At 33.4% G+C, this 20,835-nt stretch overlaps 1 protein-coding gene across 1 annotated transcript in view; it reads right to left on the reverse strand.

Moving 5' to 3' along the window:
• Nucleotides 1–15,185, reverse strand: part of MAP2K6 (mitogen-activated protein kinase kinase 6) — a 126,359-nt gene extending 111,174 nt beyond the window's left edge. Inside the window, exon 1 of the mRNA XM_051995220.1 lies at nt 14,906–15,185. Coding sequence (XP_051851180.1) covers nt 14,906–14,921 — 16 coding nt within the window. The 5' untranslated portion in view covers nt 14,922–15,185. The remainder of the gene's footprint in view (nt 1–14,905) is intronic.
• Nucleotides 15,186–20,835: the final 5,650 nt, after the last annotated feature.

Genomic DNA, 20,835 nt, shown 5'->3' on the forward strand with positions numbered 1-20,835 from the left:
GTTCTGCATACTACTCCATTAAGCTCCGATGAGCTAATATTTTTGGAAGGGAAGAAGGAAGGGGAGGAGAATGGGGGCGGTGATAGAGGAAAGCAAGTACACTTTAATAGGGGCAAACTTTATTGTATCTTTCCAGGTGAACATGGGGTTTTTCCCTGTAGATTGTTAGTGTCGATAACAATACTAATACAGTCCTGGGTAATTTAGATGAAACACTTTTCCTGTTGCTGGTCTTCCTGTCATATTCAGGAATTCCAGTTCTTTCTGAGTATCCTTCCTGTCGACTAGAATTTCAGATTTCCTCAAAGGAGTTCTATCTCTAAATTTTGGGGAAATGTCCCCATTGTCCTAAATTGCTAATGTGAATAAGTTGAGGGCACTAACTACAGTTACTGTAATAGAAAGTAATAATTTTTAAGATATCTCCTCTTAAATTAATCATTATGCAAATAGTAAAACAGGAAACCAGTTATCCAAAGTTATCCAAAGCTCTATGCCCCATTTTTCTAGTTCCCATGAAGCCAATAATTCACTTGTACTTTCTGTGCAAAATGGTCTGCAAATTTTTAATTCTAATGATACTGAAAAAACCCATAATAATCTTTGAATGGGACATGCTATGAGATTCTTAAATGTTATGGTGTTCAATGTCCACCTTTTGCCTCGTCCTCCCATCTCCCCTATCCTCCAACTTTTGGCTATGAGCAGAACAAAATATGCTGGTAGAGAAATTATTTTATTGGCCATTTGAGAACAAACATTGTAGCTAAAGTATGCCAGTCTCACAGTAAAATACAGGCCAAGACTCATTTCAGAAGTGTTTTCTCCTTGGCAGGAATGTTCTTCCACTTCCTCCCACCACTGCATTTTCTTTTTTTTTTTTTTAACAGAGACCATAAGTTCATACCTAGTACACATTCCAAACAGGACTTAGAATTCTGAAAAGACATTTTTGGAGCTGGACGCTGATTTAAAAGGCATCTGTAATGAGAATGTAAAAAGTAAATGCTTCCTTTAACCTACTCATTGAATAACTTGTTCTAGTCTGCCAAGAATTCCAATTTTCTAGTGAAGTGAGCTTTTAGTTACTTAACCAGAAAGTGGCTGAGATGAAAAGTCTTGGTTTTTGTTGGATAGTACTAGAGCTCACATCAAATGCCAATTTCTCCATCAAACTTTCCCTAGATCTTCCAAACTGGAAGGAAGCACATCTTCCTTTCAAAGCTCACATAGTTTGTTCACCCTTCTCTTAAGGCCCTTGCCAACAAAAAGTAAGATCCTTGATGGCAGAGACTATTTCAGACTTTATCATTGTATCTCCATTGTAGTACAGTGTTTTTTATATTGCTGGCATTTTATAAATGATTGTTTCTTTGAAGAGCAATTGTGTGCATCTGGTTCCCTAAGAGACAGTAAGCCCTTTGGGGGGAAAGATTTTGTCTATTTATGTATAATATTATCTTAAGTAGTTCTGTCATAGTGTCTTATATATCTTAAACTTGAAAAGCAACATAGCCTAGTATATAGAAAGCTGGCCAGAAAACTTGGGTTTAATACTGACACATACTGTATATTTACTTTACTTCTCAGCATTTGAGGCAATAACTGAAAACTATGACTAGCAAAGAAGTGTTAACCTGCATCAGTGGAGATAGTTTCCCTGTATCAATGAAATTGCAGGTTCAATCTATGTTCCTATCCCTATTTTGAGTTTTATCAATATATATCCATTAAATGAATGACTGAAAAATCTGAAATATGTGGTTCAATTAACAAGCTCTTATTAACAAGCCAGGCTTAACAGTCAGGCACTCTGCTAGGTAGATAATAGGGAATCAAAAGTAAATGAAATTATTTTCGTTCTTAAGGAGTTTACAGTATAGACAATGGTCAGAGTATTTACATGGATAGATAAAAATATAATCGTGGGAAGAAGCACTAGTTTCTGAGTGATCAGAAAAGGTTTCATTTAAAAAATGTTTCTTAAACTGAAACTAGGAATGAAAAGAAGTGAAGGTGAATAAAAATGAATGACAGGCTTTGAGGTCAATCAGTAGTATCAAGGCACAAGGATAGAGTATGGAATAGAAAATGGGATACTGAATGAGGAACAGAACAAAGGCTAGTTTGATTATGTTACACATGATATGTTACACATATGATTACACATGATGATACATTATTACACATGAGCATAGTAATGTATAATGAAGCTAGAAAAATTGGTTGAGGATAGATAAGGAAGAATTTTAAATGTCAAAAGGTTGGTCCTATTGGTAGTAGAGACCCAATGGAATTTGCTGAGTAAGCAAGATACCCACAAGTTCATGAAAAGGACTTTGATACCTTTGGGAAGAACTGACTGTAGAGAAAGTCTTAAGGCAAGGAGACCAATTAGGAGGCTATTACAATGGCCAAAGCCAGAAATTATGAAAGTCTAAACTAATATGATCATCTTTGAGTGAAAAAAAGGCAACAGATGAAAGAGGTAGAAATGACAAAATTATGGAGGGAGAGAGGAGAATACTACACCAAGATCATGAAATTGAGTAACTGAAAATATAGTGCCTCTCTCTAGAGAAATAGGGATATTTGGAAGAAGTGGGTTTGAGAAGAGGAAGGGAGACAGAGAATTAATTTCATTTAGGGCATTTTGAGTTTTTAATGTATATGAAATATCTATTTGTTAAATGTCTAGTAGAAGGTTGCTGAAAAAAAGGCAGAGGCAAAGATAAAGAGGGAGGCGGAGACAGAGAGTCCTTGCATAAAGGTGATAAAACAAAGTAAACTGCTAAAGTCACCAAGAAAGTATAGACAGATAGGAGAAAACCCATAACAACTCTTTGGGGAACACACAGAGTCAGGAAGTAGGAGAAAGTGAAATGCAAGATAAGCCAATAAGATTGAGACCATAATGGAATAATAGAAAGAGCAAGAGACTTTTCTTTTTATTATACTATAATGAATAATCAAGGAAACTATCAATGCATCTCTCACTCAGGTTTGATTGCTCTAGTCTTCACTAATTGTAAGGTCTCCCCCTTAAAAAATCTTCATGGCATTCCAAATTTATAAAAGTTAGAAATGAACTTATATTTTTCTCATTAAGATAGTGACAGAAAAAAATCATGGAGAAATAAACCTCTCCTGCAAACAATCCTAATGAATACCTAAAAAGGATCCCAGAAAAAAAATAAATATAAGAAAAAAAAATACAGATATCAGCTCAGCCATCAGGTCAAGAACTCCACAAAATATATATATATATATATATATGTATATATATATATATATATATATATATATATATATGCTTTGAAAAAAGGCAGAGCAAAATAGGATACATCACTGGAGAAGTAAATGTGAGTAGAAGTAAACCTAGAAGCCATGAAGACAGAAAAAAACTCTATCAGAGAAACTAATGGGAATTACTTTAACCTAAGTTTATCGGTGGGAGCACTTACTAACTTACCTGGTGGGGCTCCCCTTATCACCTCTGTTGGCTTCTGGCCCAGCTCTTAACAAGTATGCAAGTCACTGCCAGGTGCCTGAGGCCAGATCTCAGTCTTAGTCTGTCTAACACAAATTGAGGTCAGAACCAGTTCCCACAGAGACCTACCATGGAGAAAGGGCCCTGCTGTGTAACTTCTCAGAGTACTGGAAGCCAAAGACAGGGACAAAGGCAACCTAATGTCCAGACCCCAAGACACAGAGGACTGGGAAAGAGACTTAAGAACAACAGAGGCCCATTTGGACCTCTTAGGGGCATAGCAAATAATCGAACCAAAGTCCTTAAAAAGAAAGAGGAAAGAAAATAGCTAAGGCTAGAACCTACAGGAGACTGATACAGAAACAGGGAACTAAAGCAGAGTTCAGGGCCCAATACCATTCAAATCAGCAGCAGTAATATGATCAGACTACATAGCAAACAGAACTAGGCAAAAAAAGTAAGTGTCATCTTCTAGATGGGAAAACTGAATTTCAATAAAATAGAAGACTTTTGAGCATTCATAATAAAAAGACCAAAGCTGAGCAAAAATTTTGAAATATAAACACAGAAGTCAAGAGAAACCTAAAAAAGATACCTTTGTAATAATGTAAAAGTTTTATTTCCTAATATAGGGAGAAGAGATAACACAAATGGAATTAAATAAAATAAGCATAGGATCTGAATGTGATTTAATTCTGTTTTTGCTGGTATTTAAGAAAGAACAGGAAAGGAAGGGGAAAAGGAATACACTAGAGAAAAAAATAAGGAAAAATAAAAAATAATTTAGCATTTTATACAAATGGCAATATTATACAAACATCCAAAAAAGGCGAAGGAGGAAGGTAGGCATCTCACTTCATTCATCATTATCTGAATCATAAAAAGGAAGATCAAACTCACATACATAAAGTTTGATATAGTCTATGTGTTGATTTTTTTTAAATCTACTTGAGAAACTATAGGAAATGATAGTTTTAAATGTTAGTTTAAGATATGTTGAAAAGGACATAAAGAAGAAAGGAATTAAGAGATCTTTTCTGGGTTTGGGTTTTTTGGTGTGTTTTTTGCTTAGGTAATTGGGGTTAAGTGACTTACCCAGGGTCACATAGGTAAGAAGTATTAAGTGTCTGAGATTTGAACTAAGATCTTCCTGACTTCAGAACCAGTGATCTATCCATTGTGCCATCTAGTTGCCCCAAGAGATCTTTTCTGAATAAGCTGTTTTCAATTTTTTTTATGAAGATTTTAGAAAACAGCTTTTATTTAATATCTTGAGAGGCAATGAATAGACTAATACTAAGTTTCCAAACAAGTAAAGGGGAATCAACTGCTGACATTTTAAAGATTTGAAATTAATTTAGTGATGACATTGGTCATAACCAAAATACTTAAAAAAAAATTTTTTTTGGAAAGTCAAAACACTTATTGTGTGAGGCTCTACTTAAACTTAAAGAGACTACAAAATAGACAAGTAAAAAGAAGTTATCTGTCATTGCTGGGACCTGATACTATGATAAGTAATCTAGGATATATCTGGGTACCTTTCACACTTTACTGTGATTTATTGATATGATTAGCTAGTATACTTATTCTTGAATGTTCAGTTTTTACAGGGATCCAATGAATAAAATATATATGAAGAATATCTGAAAAATTAAATTCTACATATATATGTATAGAATGTAATTAGACAGTGTTCCAATGAATCTCTAAATTTAATGCCAGGCCATTTATTTTTATTTAACTTTTGTCTGAATACTTAGGCATTAATATCAGTTGTAGTATATTCATCATTACAAATGAACCAAGGGAAATTATACTTCTGGAGTACTGGTTCCTAGTGAAGCTGATAGAGCCATACATAGAATTCCTAGTTAAAGGAATGCCATATGACTGAAGAGAAAAGGATATTCTGAGTGTTTTTGCAAGATGCTATTTGGGTTTTAGGGAGATAGAAAATCCTCACAAAGCAATATTGGAAGACAGAAAAAACCCTTGTTAATTTACCATAAGTTACCTGAGAATACCAACCCTTCTAAAATTTTTAGTAATAAAAGAATTTCATTATGTACTTGGAATTCAATTACCAGGCTTCTCACAGATGATGAGAGGATAGTATAAAGGGTTAACTCTCTAGTGACTGCTTATAGTTAAATTTCTGCTGTTTTCCCTAAAGCCAAAATGGAGTGGAGGATAGTTTTTTGAAGATACATAAGGTTCTTTTCTCAGCCTTTCACACAGTGGTAAGAGATCAGGGAGACACTGACACCAATTTCGCAGGCCACCTGTCTCCTCCAGATATAGGTTCCCATTTTTATCCTTTAAGGGAGAAAGAGATAGTTTTCTCCACTCCATTTTTTTATCTGTGTCCACACTAGAGAAGGCCTTTCAAAGGGATTAAAATCAAGTGAGAAAGTTTGGTAAAATCTCCAAGGAGTGATAAATGGGTACCAAATTACATCATAACCAATGAGGGATACTCGATATCTAGAGACTATTAGGGCTGATTGGGAAGGAAAAGTCACATGAATTATAAAAACAACTACTGCTGCTAAGCCTCCTCACTTCAGGAATGTCATATCATAATGTTATATATTGTTTCATCTAGGAATCACAAAACTAAGTTAAGATTTTCCTCAAAGAAGGACTCGTCCCTCTTTGGAAGAAACATAGGTTACCTGAAACATTACCAAAACACTGCAGAATTAACAAGTAACTGGAAAAAAGTCTTAAAGGTACAGTTTAGGGAATTATAGAGTCTGAAAACTACAAAAACATAAATTCATATAGCAAGGATTCATGCAGAGATTAGAGATTAGCAAAACAATTTGGTGATGATTGGATACTATGGCAAGAATATACTAAGTTCATTCATTATTGAAAAGAAAAAGGCACTCTACATTTGTGACTTGGATAAGCACTCAACTATAGAGATTGACAGAAAAAGATGTAATAAAATCTGAGGAAGTAGAGGCTTCATGTTGGAGCCAGTGTGCAAGGGTATGGTATATCCTTAAGAGCTGAAGGCATATCTCACTGGTCTTAATTATGAACAAAGCTACCAAATTTTGATCATTTGCCAGAAATAATATACCAAACTGAGTGTCATATAAGTTGCAAGATATCATTTAATTTGGAAAAACTCAACTCAGACTATATCCAGGTCATCTTCCCATGAGAGAACCACAGGAACCAATCAAGAGACAACCTCTGATTTCTCAGACTCACAGAAAAGAATCTATAGAAAACCTGATAAGAGAATTGCAGAAAAGACCATTCCACATAGTCTAGGCAAGGGTCAAAGGACTAGCAAACATGACCCTCTGGTATAAGATCCCTACCAACATAATTCAAGTGAAGTGGTAAGAATATTTTCTGTTATAATCAGATGGACAGAACTTTTATTGGGACTGGAAAAAAAATTCAAATGGCTGTAAGAAATTGAATTCCTAAGAAGAAGCTTCTAGAAATGGAGATAAGAACAAGAATCAAGGATATCCTAAATCCCTACGTTAATTTTTTTAAAAATAGCCTCATTATAAATTAAAACAACAATTTAATACAGAAACACTACTGTCAAGATATAATCACAAAAGCACTACTAAACGATCAGAAATATTTCAAGTGTGCTTGAGAGCAGGTTCAGAACCTAATGCCCAAGAAGCCATGTTCTGAAATATATTGTATGGGCAATAGTACTAAGCCCATGTTTGTTTTCAAGAATTAGAAACCTTGGTATTCTTAGAATACTGGAGGGAGAAGAGAACGGATAACCAGATAGAAATGCTTAAATATGTAATACCTTCACTGAAATTAGAGTGATATAAAACAAAAGTCTACCTTTAAAGGAAATGTAACAATTTGCTTGACACAAAAGAACTATTAAAAGGTACTCAAGAAGAAACTGTTACATTGAAGAAGTAACTCAAGAATGTTGAAGAACAGTTTGTTTCTAAGTCAGCTGAGAAAATTACTGAGAATAATGTTGCTAGAAGTAAAGCAGACACTACATGAAGAAACTGCCTAGAATGAGAATTTTAGCAAAGAGGGAAGACTAAAACCTGAAAGAACTCCATTTTCTTTTATCTAACACTCCAGATATCAAGAGTTCTAGGGAATAGACTCTATAAGAAAACAGCTATTTACCAATTAAGAACTAGGAACCACAAGTACTATCCATAAACTAAAAAGATTATTGCAGAAGCATCAGAGAGCAGCTAAGTAGCATGGCGGATAGAGCTCTGGGTTCTGGAGTCAGAAAGTCTCTTTTTCCTGAGTTCAAATCTGGCTGATGACCCTGAGCAAGTCACTCAACACTGTTTGCCTCAGTTTTCTCATCTGCAAAATGAGTTGAGAAGAAAATAGCAAACCACTTGAGTATCTTTGCCAAGAAAACCCTCAAAAGGGTCATGAAGAGTTGAAATGACTTAACATTAACAGAAATATCAAAACTGTGGGTCTAGTGACCAGAAAAATCAGAGATGACTATTCCTATAAGCAGACAGTTCATTGATAGAGTAGATGCAAATTTACTACCACTTTTTGTTCAGTTTTTCACTGTAACCTTCATTGTCACTTTTGAATTGTTTTTTACTGAAAAAAACTATAAGATTATATGTGTGTATCTATGTGTATATAAATACACACACATATATACTAGTATTTAATATTTATCATTTGATGCTGATATAGACTTCTAATATCAAATATACATGTGACATGATATGATATAATACATGATCAATATTTTTGGTTGGTTTATATACTAGATGATTCTATGTTAGAAGAAACACTTTAACTTGTACTAATGTCTCTTAAATTAGCTAATTATGTAAAATATGTGAAATGTTAATGTCTTTATGCTGTTTTTGCACACATGCTGATATCTTGGTTTCTCTCAATGATGTTTAGAAATTGCTGATATTTACTAAAGGGTATATGTAATGGGTACATCATTACAGAAATATCTAAAGAAAGAGCTAACCAAATAACAGTGAGAAATGGATAGAAATACAATAATAATTGGGGACCACCAATGTGTTCCTTTCAAACCTAAAGAACTCCCCCCAAAAAAAATTAAGAAAGAAGTTAAAGACAAATAGAACTTTAGAAAAGTTATATAAAATCTTTGATGATTATTAAGCAGGAAAAAGTAATAAAAATGCATATTCCTGAGCTATACATGGTGACTTTATAGAAATTAACCATGTATTAGACTACAAAAAAGTCCATAACAAGAAAAGAAAAGCAAAAATATTAAACCTGTATTTTCTGATCATAATGCAATGAAAAGTATAATTGATACAAGGCCTTTTAGTAAGGATTCAAACTTAAATGAAAATTGAATCACTTAATCCAAAAAAAAAAAAAAAATCATAAAAACAGATAATGTAATCAAAGAAAATGTTAACAAGTAGACAAGTAGACATTATACCCAAACCACTGGGATGTAACCAAAACAGTCTTTAAGAAAATTTATATATCTCTAAATACATTCATCAACAAAAGAAAGAACAGGACTATGAATGAGATATATAACTTTCTTTTTAACAACAACAACAAAAAAAAGCAACTAGAAAAGCAACAAATTAACCTCAAGTAGGGACAAAATAGAAATTCTTTGAATCAAGAAAAATAAAATTGAAAATAAAAACTAATGGAATGATTTAAAAAACTAAGAGCTGAATCTCTCTTAAAAATCTAATGAAATAAACTATTAAATAATCAAACAAATATTAAAAGATATTAAATGTTAATATTAAATATTTAAACTTAAATATTAAATGTTACAAATATTAAAGAGATAAACCAAATCAAAATGGAAATAAGGAATTTTTTTTTTTTTTTTAATTGCTGAGGCAATTGGGGTTAAGTGATTTGCTCAGGGTCATACAAGCTAAGTGTTAAGTCTCTGAGATCAGATTGAACTCAGATCCTCCTGATTTCAGGGATGGTGCTCTATACACTCTATATACTTTAGCTGTCCCTAAAGGAAAATTTAAAAGCCATTTTGTCTATAAAATGCCAGGAAAAAAATATAAAAACTTACATGAAAACAGATGAATATTTACAAAAATATAAAATACTCAGATCATCAGAAAAGCAAATGGAACATTTAAAAACATAACCAAATCATTAGAAAAAGAAACGGGGGATTTAAATAACCCAGTCTCAGAAAAAGAAATTGAAATCCCAAAGAGCAAAAATCCAGTACCAGATGGATTTACATCAATTCGATAGAACACAATTACTTTGCAAATTTAAATAAATTATTTTCAAAAATAGGGAAAGATAGAATCCTGCTAAACTCCTGTAAGAAAAACAAATGATCCTGATATTTAAATAAGGAACAAATGATTCAGAGAAAGAAAATTATAAAGCTATAGTTCTAAAGACTATCAGTGCAAAAACATTAAATAAAATATCTGTAGTGTCAACATCATATTAAAAAACAACAATTGACAACCAGATTGGATTCCTGCAAGGAATTCAGAGTTGGTTCAATATTAGAGGAACCATAAATATTAAAAATTAAATTAAAAACAATAAAAATTATATGAATAATAAATGCAGAAAATCATCTTTTGATACATGCTTTCATGAAAAAAAATACAAGAAAACAGGAATAAATGGACTTTTCCTTAATGTGACAAACAATACCAATCTAAAAAAGAACAAAGATAATTGAGAAACACCAGAGAGCTTTCCAGTAAGATCAAAGGTAAAACAAGATAATCTATTGTATTGATTGTTTATTATTAATAATTTTAGAATGGTAAGTATAACAGTAATACAAAAAAAATTGGAATACAAAAAAGTTCATAATAAGTAAAGAAAAGCAAAAATATTAAACCTGTGTTTTCTGATCATAATGCAATGAAAAGTATAATTGATACATGGCCTTTGAGTAAGGATTCAAACTTAAATGAAAGTTGAATCACTTAATCCAAAACAAATTATCACATTTCAATACAAATAATAATTATAGAAAAGCAACAAGACAAAAAAATCCATAAAATAACCACCATAATAATAATAATATTTATACTATGTTTGCAAAGTGCTTTACAAAACATTCTCATTTTATCCTCACAAAACCCCTGGGAAGTGGGTGTTATTATTATTCCTATTTTTATATATGAAAAACTCGAGGGATACAGAGGTTAAATGACTTACCCAGAGTTACATGACTAGTAAGAGTCTAAGGTTAGACTTAAACTCCAGTCTTTTTGCCTCTGGGTGCACATAAATTCTGAGAATTTATCCCATGGAGAACTGAAAAGGACTTTGGAGACTATCAAATCTAATCTCCATATCTTACAAAAGAGAAAACTGATTCAAAGAAAGGTTAAGTGGCTTGCCTAAGAATCACACCATTAGAAAGTGACTGACTTGGAATTTGAACCTAGATCCTCCTAATTCAATGTCCAGTGACATATTCACTGGCCAAAGCTTCTTATCCAAGAGAAAGACAGGAACAATGAATACAATTAAAAAATATTCTTTAAAGGAAAATAAATAATTAGAAAGGAATTAGTTGTTTGTGAATGTGCTAATATAATAAATAAATAAATATATATATATAAAATAAAACACTCAAGATTGTCTCAAATAACTTATTAATGATATGTTATCCCACACTACCAAAGGAATACTTTGTAGAACTATCCAAAACATAACAAAATCCATCTGGAGGAACAAAAGACCAAGTACCTGAAGGAAAATAATGAATAAAATTTGAGAAGAAAGAGAGTCTAATAGTACCAAATTTCACACTAAACATATCAGTAACTCTCAAGATTATTTGGAAACTGGTTAAAAATTAGAAAAGTTGATAAACTGAACAAATTAGATCTAAAATGCAGAAGCAATTTAACACAGTTATCAAAGTGTTCCGCAAGCCCAAAGACACAAACTACTGAGGTAGAAGCTAATTATTTGACAAAAACTAATGGGAAAATTGGAAAGCAGTGTAGGAGAGATTAAGTATAGATCAACATCTTATACCATATACTATAATAAGCTCCAAATGGTCATATGACCTTTTATATCTAGGTCATATTATAAACAAATTAGAGGAAAGAAACTTTACAGCTATGGATAGTGGGGAAATCCAAGAAGCAAAAGAGAGAAGATAAACAATTGTGATTCCACAAAATTGAAAAATTTTAACATATACATTATGCAATAACATATGCAATTAGAATTAGGAGGGAATCAGTGAACTAGGAGAAAACTTCACAGCAAATTTCTAATAAATGTTCAATATCCAGAAAATTATAAATAAATGAAACTATATGAGAATGAACCTTCTCTGAAGAAATAAATGATCAAAGAATGAACAGGCAATTCTCAATATAAGAAACACAAGATCTCAATAACCAAATTTTTAAATGAAAATTAAAATGATTCTGAGTTTCCAATGAACATCAAATTGGTAAAGGTGACATGCACACATATATTGTTACATATTTGTGACAGGCACATATATTGTCAGTAGAGCTATGAAGCAAATTCAACCATTCTTAAAATAAGGATTGTTAACTTTTTTTGTGTGCCATAGGCCTCTTTGGCAGTCTGGTGAAACCTAATACTACTATGATTTGTTATTTTCATTCATAATGAAAGAAGTGCTATATTTTAGTTAGAAGTTAGTGGAAATAAAGATGCAATTTTTTCTTCCATCCAAATTCATGAAATCTCCAAAATCTATTCACGAATCTCTCAGGGATCTATAGAAACCAAGTTAAGAATTTCTCTGAAGCAATTTGGACGTATAGCTCCATTAGTCACTAAACAATGCATACTCTTTGATCAGTAATACTACTACTAGATATATACTCCAAAGAAATGAAAGAAAGAAATGACTCAATCTACAAAATTATTTACAGCAGCATGTTTTTGTTGTTGCAAAACACTGTAAACAAAGTGAATGTCAATAACCTGGGGAACAGTTAAACAAAGTATGGTAAATATAATATCATTGCACCTTAAGAAATGATAAAAATCTAAGATTCAGAAAAACCTTGAAAGACTTTATGAACTGATGCAGAGTGAAATGAGTGTAAATGGGAGGGCAATTTATTTATACAACACCCTACAACATTATGAAGGAAAAGAACTTGGAAATATAACAATAAAACTGCACAACAGCAAAGACTAATGATGAGGTATGACCCTAGGCTGAAAGGTCACGTAACATAGATGCAGAATGAAACATTTATTTTCAGACGTACTATTACAACACCACCAACAATAAAAGTGATTTTGTGTAAGTATTTCTTATAAAAGCAAGAAGGGAGGGGTATCAGTAAGACATTTAATGAAAGTACCAGAGAAAGTTGAAGGAAGTTTGGATGGGGATACAAACAAGCAGAGCAATGTTTGGTAGTACCACATAGAGTTTAAGATAATTTTTAAAAAGAAATAATCTATATGTAATGGTTTCACTTCCAATTTCACATATCATTCCCATTTTTTGGCTGTCTTTGTATATGGAAATGTTAGTATTTATTGATGATTTTCTAGTTCATAATCAAACTTTTTTTATATAAGAAAGGTGATCTTAGAGGTCATTTGATCCAAAATTCCCTTCTCCATCATGACAATGGGATTAGTATTTTAGATGTGGAGCCACATGACATTGCTCAATTAAGCAGCCATCTTTCCTAGACTTGAACATTCACAGAGATCAAAATGTCACTACCTAACTTACAACTTTTCCATTTTTAGATAATTCAAATTCTTAAGAAGTGTCCTGAAGTGTTTAAACAAAATCTAATTCCCTATATTTTTTTAACGCCCTGGTCCTTGTTCACTAGATCATAGAGTTGGAACTAGAAAAGATCTCAGAAGTCATTTAATCCAATTCCTTCTTTAATAATAATAATAATAATAAACTGAGACTTAGATAGGTTAACTAATTTATCTAAATTCACACAGGTGGCAGAACTAGATTTCAAACTCAGGTCCTCTGACTTCAATGTACTTCACTGTATAATAATAAATCTAATCCTATAACTACTTAAGTTCCAAATGGAACATTTTTTTCATGGTTTTTTTTTTTCTCTCTTTTACTCCTTATAAATAATTTTCTGTCTTACAACTATTACTTCTAAATGCATGCCTTTAGATACTTAAAAGTTAAGAATGTGATTGTTCTGTAACAATTTTGTAACCTTTTGCTATATTAAGCCTAAGGAAAGAGATCACCAAATTCTTGATTTTTCTTTATCATCAAATAATACTTATTCTGTATCCATAAGTCACTGACAGTAAGGATGCCAAGATGCCTAAATTATCGCTTCCTTATTCCTTACCTTGTTATAAGGCATGTGCTCTCTGTGAGGTTGAGTAATATTTGTTTGAAAAAAGACTTAAAATCCTGAGGGCAACTTATAAGTACCTCCTTGGTCTTCTGATGTGTGTGCCAGATATTTGTTCTAATACCCCCCAGATGCCATTTAAAGGCTCAAAAATACAAGTGCAACAGCTGTATGAAATAAAAAACCCTAAGTATTAAATGCACAAACTCTGAACTTCTGCATCTAATAACATATCTAAAGGCTAAATATGTGTATTCCATTTTCATATGCTTAAAAGATCTCATTTTAGTTATTAATGAAACAGTATAGCTCCCCATTCTTGCAACATCCTGAAAGTACTGCTTTTCCCCCTCAACTTTCTACTCTGAGATAAAAAGTTACCTCAAATGGTCAGACTCCTCAGGCTTTAACTTTTTAGGGCTCAACTTCTAAAGACTATTCAACCAACAAAGTCTCATGCTAGAGTGCAAAATCTTTAAAAATCAGGAATTCTTGCATACTTTTAGTAACCTGATGTTATCCAAATCCTACTTTCAAAAATCAAAAGTTGCCTTAACATTCAGCAGGAAATCAATAGAAAATTAGCTAAGCATTGATGCCAGAAAAACTCTTTCCCAAGGAAACATAGGTATATACTCAGTTCCTAGCAATTTAACTCCTTATGCCTTTCATTTGAGAAACAGACTCTAAAAGTTTACACTCCTCTAGTACTTGAATCAATTCACAATGTGAATGCATTCTACAGAATTTTCCAAAGAGAAAAGCACTGCATATTTAGACACTTCCAACCTGCTTTATCTGTCCTGACTATGCAAAAGGCAAAAAGAGCTCAGTAATCCTAGCAGAAGAATGCAAATAACATCAACGCACAGCTGAACTGCAAGCCCTGCCTTACAGGAACTCTCTGTGTCTGAAAAAAAAAAAAAAAAAAAAAAAAAAAAAAAAGACACATACTAAACAGGAAATACAACAGAGCTTCGGAAAGCCTCAAACTTTAAAATGCAATTGCTTGGCAAAAAATGCATCCATGCATTTGCAAATGCATGCAGGACTTTTTGCATTTTTGCAAGCAATGCAAATAGGCTCTTACCTTTTGACTGAGACATTTTCCCCTTTCCTTTGATGGGGGAGGGGAGCACAAAAGACTTTGCCTTGCCTCTCTTCTGTAGCTAGTTTTGCAATAAAGATTCAAGCTGCAGACGCGCAGTCTTCATGCAAGTGAAGTTTTTCTTGATCGATGCAGCAGATGATCTTTCAGGAAATCAAAGTGGAAATGCACACCTTGCAAAACAGATTGGAAAGTGATTTTTTCCAATTGCAATGGTAGGGAAGGCTGTGCTGCAGCTACATGATGGGCCAGGGCTGGCAGCTAAAAGCTCCAAACTTGGAACTGAGTGTCTTAGTGCGCAGACGTCCTTCCTGCAAAGAACGCAGGGGCAGGTGGGTAATGTAGTTCCGAGAAGAAGTTAATGGAGCGCGCTTTTAAGGAACCTGGGTATCTGAAGTCACCAGGTTCTTTGTGTAGTTACAAAAACCTCACGTAGGCAATCAAGCCAATCTGTAGCAGATGGCCAGAGTGAGCCATAATTAAAGAAACATAAAAGCTTTCAACAACGACACCCGAAGGGCAAGCAGGAGATAGTGGCACTTTACTCTTTGTAGAAAGTCAGTTTGAGTATTCAAGTGCCGGTAAGAGTCCTGAAGCAAGCACCTGTTGAGCAATTAATATCTTTGTTTTTCACCTTGCATATAAGTTCTTTCTTTTTCAGATAGAATAATTGTTTTATATCTGAGAAAAAACGAAATTAAGATTGATGTTGCGAAATGGAAGCAAGGAGGTGTGTTACCAAGCCCCTTTAATACAAAATCGGTCCATCTCACCAAGTAGGCTATTATCAAGGAACTGAAGTTTGAACACCTAAAGGTCATTGTGGCAACTTTATTGCAAGATTAGACGGAAAGTTTGTAGACGTTAAAGCTATATGTCAAAATTTGAGCGTTTCTGCTGAGTAGCAGGCCTTGTAGTAGAAACAGTCCCAGACACGGATACATTGTTGGTGGAATTATGAATATATCCTTCTGGAGACCAATTTGGAACTATGCTCAAAAAGCTATCAAACTGTGTGTACTCTTTGACCCAGCAGTGTTACTACTGGGCTTATATCCCAAAGAGATTTTTAAAAAGGGAAAGGGACCTGTATTACAAGAATTTCTGTGGCAGCCCTCTGTGTAGTGGCCAGAAACTGGAAACTGAATGATTGCCTATCAATTATACCACAATGAATAAATTGTGGTATATGATTATTATGGAATATTATTGTTCTGTAAGAAATGACCAACAGGATGATCTCAGAAAGGCCTGGAGAGACTTATATGAACTGATGCTGAGTGAAATGAGCAGGATCAGAAGATCATTACTTACTTCAACAACAATACTATATGATGATCAATTCTGATGTTCGTTGCCCACTTCAACAATGAGATGAACCAAATCAATTCCAATAGAGCAGTAATGAACTGAACCAGCTACATCCAGGGGAAAAACTCTGGGAGATGACTAAGAACCATTATATAGAATTCCCAATCCCTATATTTTTGTCCGCCTGCATTTTTTATTTCTTTCACAGGCTAATTGTACACTATTTCAAAGTCCGACTCTTTTTATACAGCAAAATAACTGTTTCAACATGTATACATATATTGTATTTAACTTATACTTTAACATATTTATCATGTATTGGTCAACCTGACATCTGGGGAAAGGGGTGAGGGGAAGAAGGGAAAAAGTTGGAACAAAAGGATTTGCAACTGTCAATGCTGAAAAATTATCTATGCATACATTTGTAAATAAAAAACTATAATTAAAAAAAAAAAAACAGTCCCAGATTCAAGTGGGAGACAATGGGGTCAGTAACAAAATTTTGGACCTTAAGTCAAAGGTTATGAGTTCAAATCCCACATCTACTTCTTAAATAGCATTTTAAATTTTAGGCAAATCATTTGAACTTAGTTTCCTAGAATTAGCTCATTCGTTCTTAATCTTTTTGGTGTCATGGGCCTTGAAGCTATGGTTATTTTCCTTAAATAATGAAAGAGATGCTAAATTTCAATTAGAAGTTAGTGGAAATAATGGTGTTATTTCCGTGTTAATCCCCATTCAAGATCATACCTCTATGAGATCTGTGAATTCCAAGTTAAGAACTCAGCTAGTTGATTTCTGACACTCCTCTGTGGATGTTGTATAAACCTGACATTATAGACTTGACATTAAAGTTAAAGATGCACCTTCTTTTTCTATTCTGCCCTCAAATTTATTTGAAAATCACTTCTAAAAGTCAACTAATGCCTTAAGAATGGCATGGAAGTGACCCAAAATCCTTGAAGGCTCTGTCAGAAGAGAAGAAGCTTTAAAAATTCGTGTAGTGAATAGACCATTGGATTTTGCATGAACAGATACTTTTAACTGTTGTGACATTGGGCAATTTTCTTAATCCCAGCCTCAGTTTTCTCATCCATAAAATGAGAATGATAACAGCACCCACCTCACAGGATTTTTGGGAAGATCAAATGAAATAAAGTGCTTTGAAAGCCTGAGAGTGCCATATTGTTAGCTACTATTAGAGGGTCCACCCCCAAAGACTAGCCTAAGTAAATTCAGAGAGACTCATCACCAGATTGTAGGTAGGGTAATGAATTCTTCAGCCATAGCAACCCTTTGCGACTTTCTACTAATTAGAAAAGGGGTTCTGTGTAGTGGAGAGAATTCCCACGCAGATGAAATTGCAGGTCATTGAATCATTTGAGTAATAAATATTGGTAGTTGCTCACTTCTTTACTCATAATATGTCTTAGCCAAACCAAAATACTAATTGGAGGGAAACTCAATCTATTTGTATTTCCATTTTAAAATCCATAGTTTCAACACCCTTAAATAATATAGTATAAGGGAAATTAGATACATATACTGTGGCTGGGGTTGAAAGCAATAACTAACACTTCTCCCTCTATTCAACTCCTACCCACTTCTGGGCAGAATTGTTCTTTCCTCCAATGTCTCTAATTTCAGACCCACCCAGGGAAGTGAAGGGGTTTCCTTGGATTTAGAGTGGGAGAATGAAATAGTAGAAAGGGAAACTTAGTTGCCTGAAGCCACTGACTCTGAGAAGTTTTGGGGGAAAAAAACTACCCCTTACTATACCTCCCAGCAATGCTACCTCATTTATACCCAGGGGAATCCAGGAAGCTTAATCATTTACTGCTTTGAGGAGAATGACAATAATATAAATTAATAAAAATATATTTGGATCATTTTGAAGAGCCATCTGGGATCATCCCCAAAATTAAGTTTCCTTCTCTTTTTTATAGCCTTGTTTAACCTCCCTTTCAACTGCCTTTGTGCAAAAGAAATATGTTCAGACTAATAATGCACTGGTTAACCTCAGGTTTTTTTTTTTTTGTTGAACTAGCTTTCAGAGATTGAATGAACAGTGCTGTACGATGAATATGACCTGAGACCCAAATTATTTGCTTAAGATTCTCCTCATTGATAGAAAATGATGCTCCATGCCAGTGTGAGGGGTTATAATAGTGAAAGCTTGGGAAAGGAGAGATCCTAGTTCTTCTGGCTTTTAGTTTCAATAGAAGTGACTTGAGTTTTCAGACTCTCTTCAGGAAGAGATCTCTGGAGGCAGAAAGAGAATCCAGGAAGAAGTTGACCGGTTGCATATAAATTTTAACAAAGATAAATTTATAAACTTTGGATTAGATCTCCATTCTCTCTAAGAAATAGGAGACAGAATTTCACCATTACTGTAATTTCCAGTAAATGAAGACAGCAAGAATCTTTGCTGTATTAATTCTGGGAAGTCTTACATCTCACCTCTGGCTAAGGCAGTGGCAATACTCATTCCAGAGCTCCAGGGGCTCTTTCCATTTTTTTGCTTTTTCTTTTTTAAACATTTGTATTTAAAGTTTTGAGTTCCAAACTCTATCCCTCCCAAATTCTCCCTTTACCTTTCCCCAAGATAGTAAGCAATTAGATATGGGTTATACATGTACACTTATCTAAAACATTTCTATATTAGTCATTTTATACCAAAAAAAATGAAAGAAACAAAGTAAAAAAGAGAATGCTTCAATCTGTATTGAATCAATATAAGTTCGTTCTCTGGAGGTAGATAGTATATTTCATTAATCCTTTGGGATTGTCTTGGATCATTGTACTACTGAGAATATCTAGGTCATTCATAATTCTTCATCAAATAATATTGTAGTTATTGTGTATAATATTCTGGTTCTGCTCAATTTACTCATTCTTCCCTTCCTCTGTTCTTGTTCTCTCTCTCTCTCTCTCTCTCTCTCTCTCTCTCTCTCTTTGTGTTTCTGTCTTTCAAATGTCTTTGTAATATAGATCTAGCTGTGATATTATTTGATCAAAGGATATGCACAGTTTTATAGCTCTTTGGACATAATTCCAAATTGCTCTCCAGAATGGTTGGATCAATTCACAACTTCACCAATAATGCATTAGTGTCTCAGCTTTTTCATACCATCTCCAACAGCCAACATTTGCCTTTTCTGTCACATTAGCCAATCTGATAGGTGTGGGATAGTATCTTAAGCGTTGTTTTAATTTGCATTTCTCTGATATATGGTGATATAGAGCATTTTTTATATGACAATAGCTTTGATTTCTTTGTCTGAAAATTCATATCTTTTGTCCATTTATCAATTGGGCAATGACTTGAATTCTTAATAAATTTGACTCACCAGATTTAAATAATTGGAAAAATATTAAGTGTTCTTGGATAGGCCCAGTGAATATAATAAAGATGACAATACTCCCTAAACTAATCTATTTATTTAGTGCTATACCAATCAGACTTCCAAGAAAATATTTTAATGATCTAGAAAAAATAACAACAAAATTCATATGGAAGAAGAAAAGGTTGAAAATCTCAAGGGAATTAATGAAAAAAAAAATCAAATGAAGGTGGCCTAGCTGTACCTGATCTAAAACTATATAATAAAGCAGCAGTCACCAAAACCATTTGGTATTGGCTAAGAAATAGATTAGTTGATCAGTGGAATAGGGTAGGTTCACGAGACAAAATAGACAATAACTTTAATAATCTAATGTTTGACAAACCCAAAGATCCCAACTTTTGGGATAAGAATTTCACTGTTTGACAAAAACTGCTGGGAAAACTGGAAATTAGTATGGCAGAAAGTAGGCATGGACCTACACTTAACACTGCATACCAAGATAAGCTCAAAAGGGGTCCATGATTTAGGCATAAAAAATGAGATTATAAATAAATTAGAGGAACATAGGATAGTTTACCTATCAGACTTGTGGTGGAGGAAGGAATTTGTGACCAAAGATGTACTAGAGATCATCATTGATCACAAAATAGAAAATGTTGATTATATCAAATTAAAAAGCCTTTGTACAAACAAAATTAATGCATACAATATTAGAAAGGAAGCAACAAACTGGGAAAACATTTTAACAGTTAAAAATTCTGATAAAGGCCTCATTTCTCAAATATATAGAGAATTGAGCTTAATTTATAAGAAATCAAGCCATTCTCCAATTGATAAATGGTCAAAGGATATGAACAGACAATTTTCAGATGATGAAATTGAAACTATTTCCACTCATATGAAAGAGTGTTCCAAATCATTATTGATCAGAGAAATGCAAATTAAAACAATTCTGAGATGCCACTACACACCTGTCAGATTGGCTAAGATGACAGGAAAAAATAATGATGAATGTTGGAGGGGATGCGGGAAAACTGGGACACTGATACATTGTTGGTGGAGTTGTGAATGAATCCAACCATTCTGGAGAGCAATCTGGAATTATGCTTAAAAGGTTATCAAACTGTGCATACCCTTTGATCCAGCAGTGCTACTACTGGGCTTATATCCCAAAGAGATACTAAAGAAGGGAAAGGTTCTTATATGTGCCAAAATGTTTGTGGCAGCTCTGTTTGTAATGGCTAGAAACTGGAA

This window comes from Antechinus flavipes, chromosome 4 (assembly GCF_016432865.1).
Source record: "Antechinus flavipes isolate AdamAnt ecotype Samford, QLD, Australia chromosome 4, AdamAnt_v2, whole genome shotgun sequence".
Classification (NCBI taxonomy): Eukaryota; Metazoa; Chordata; class Mammalia; order Dasyuromorphia; family Dasyuridae; genus Antechinus; species Antechinus flavipes.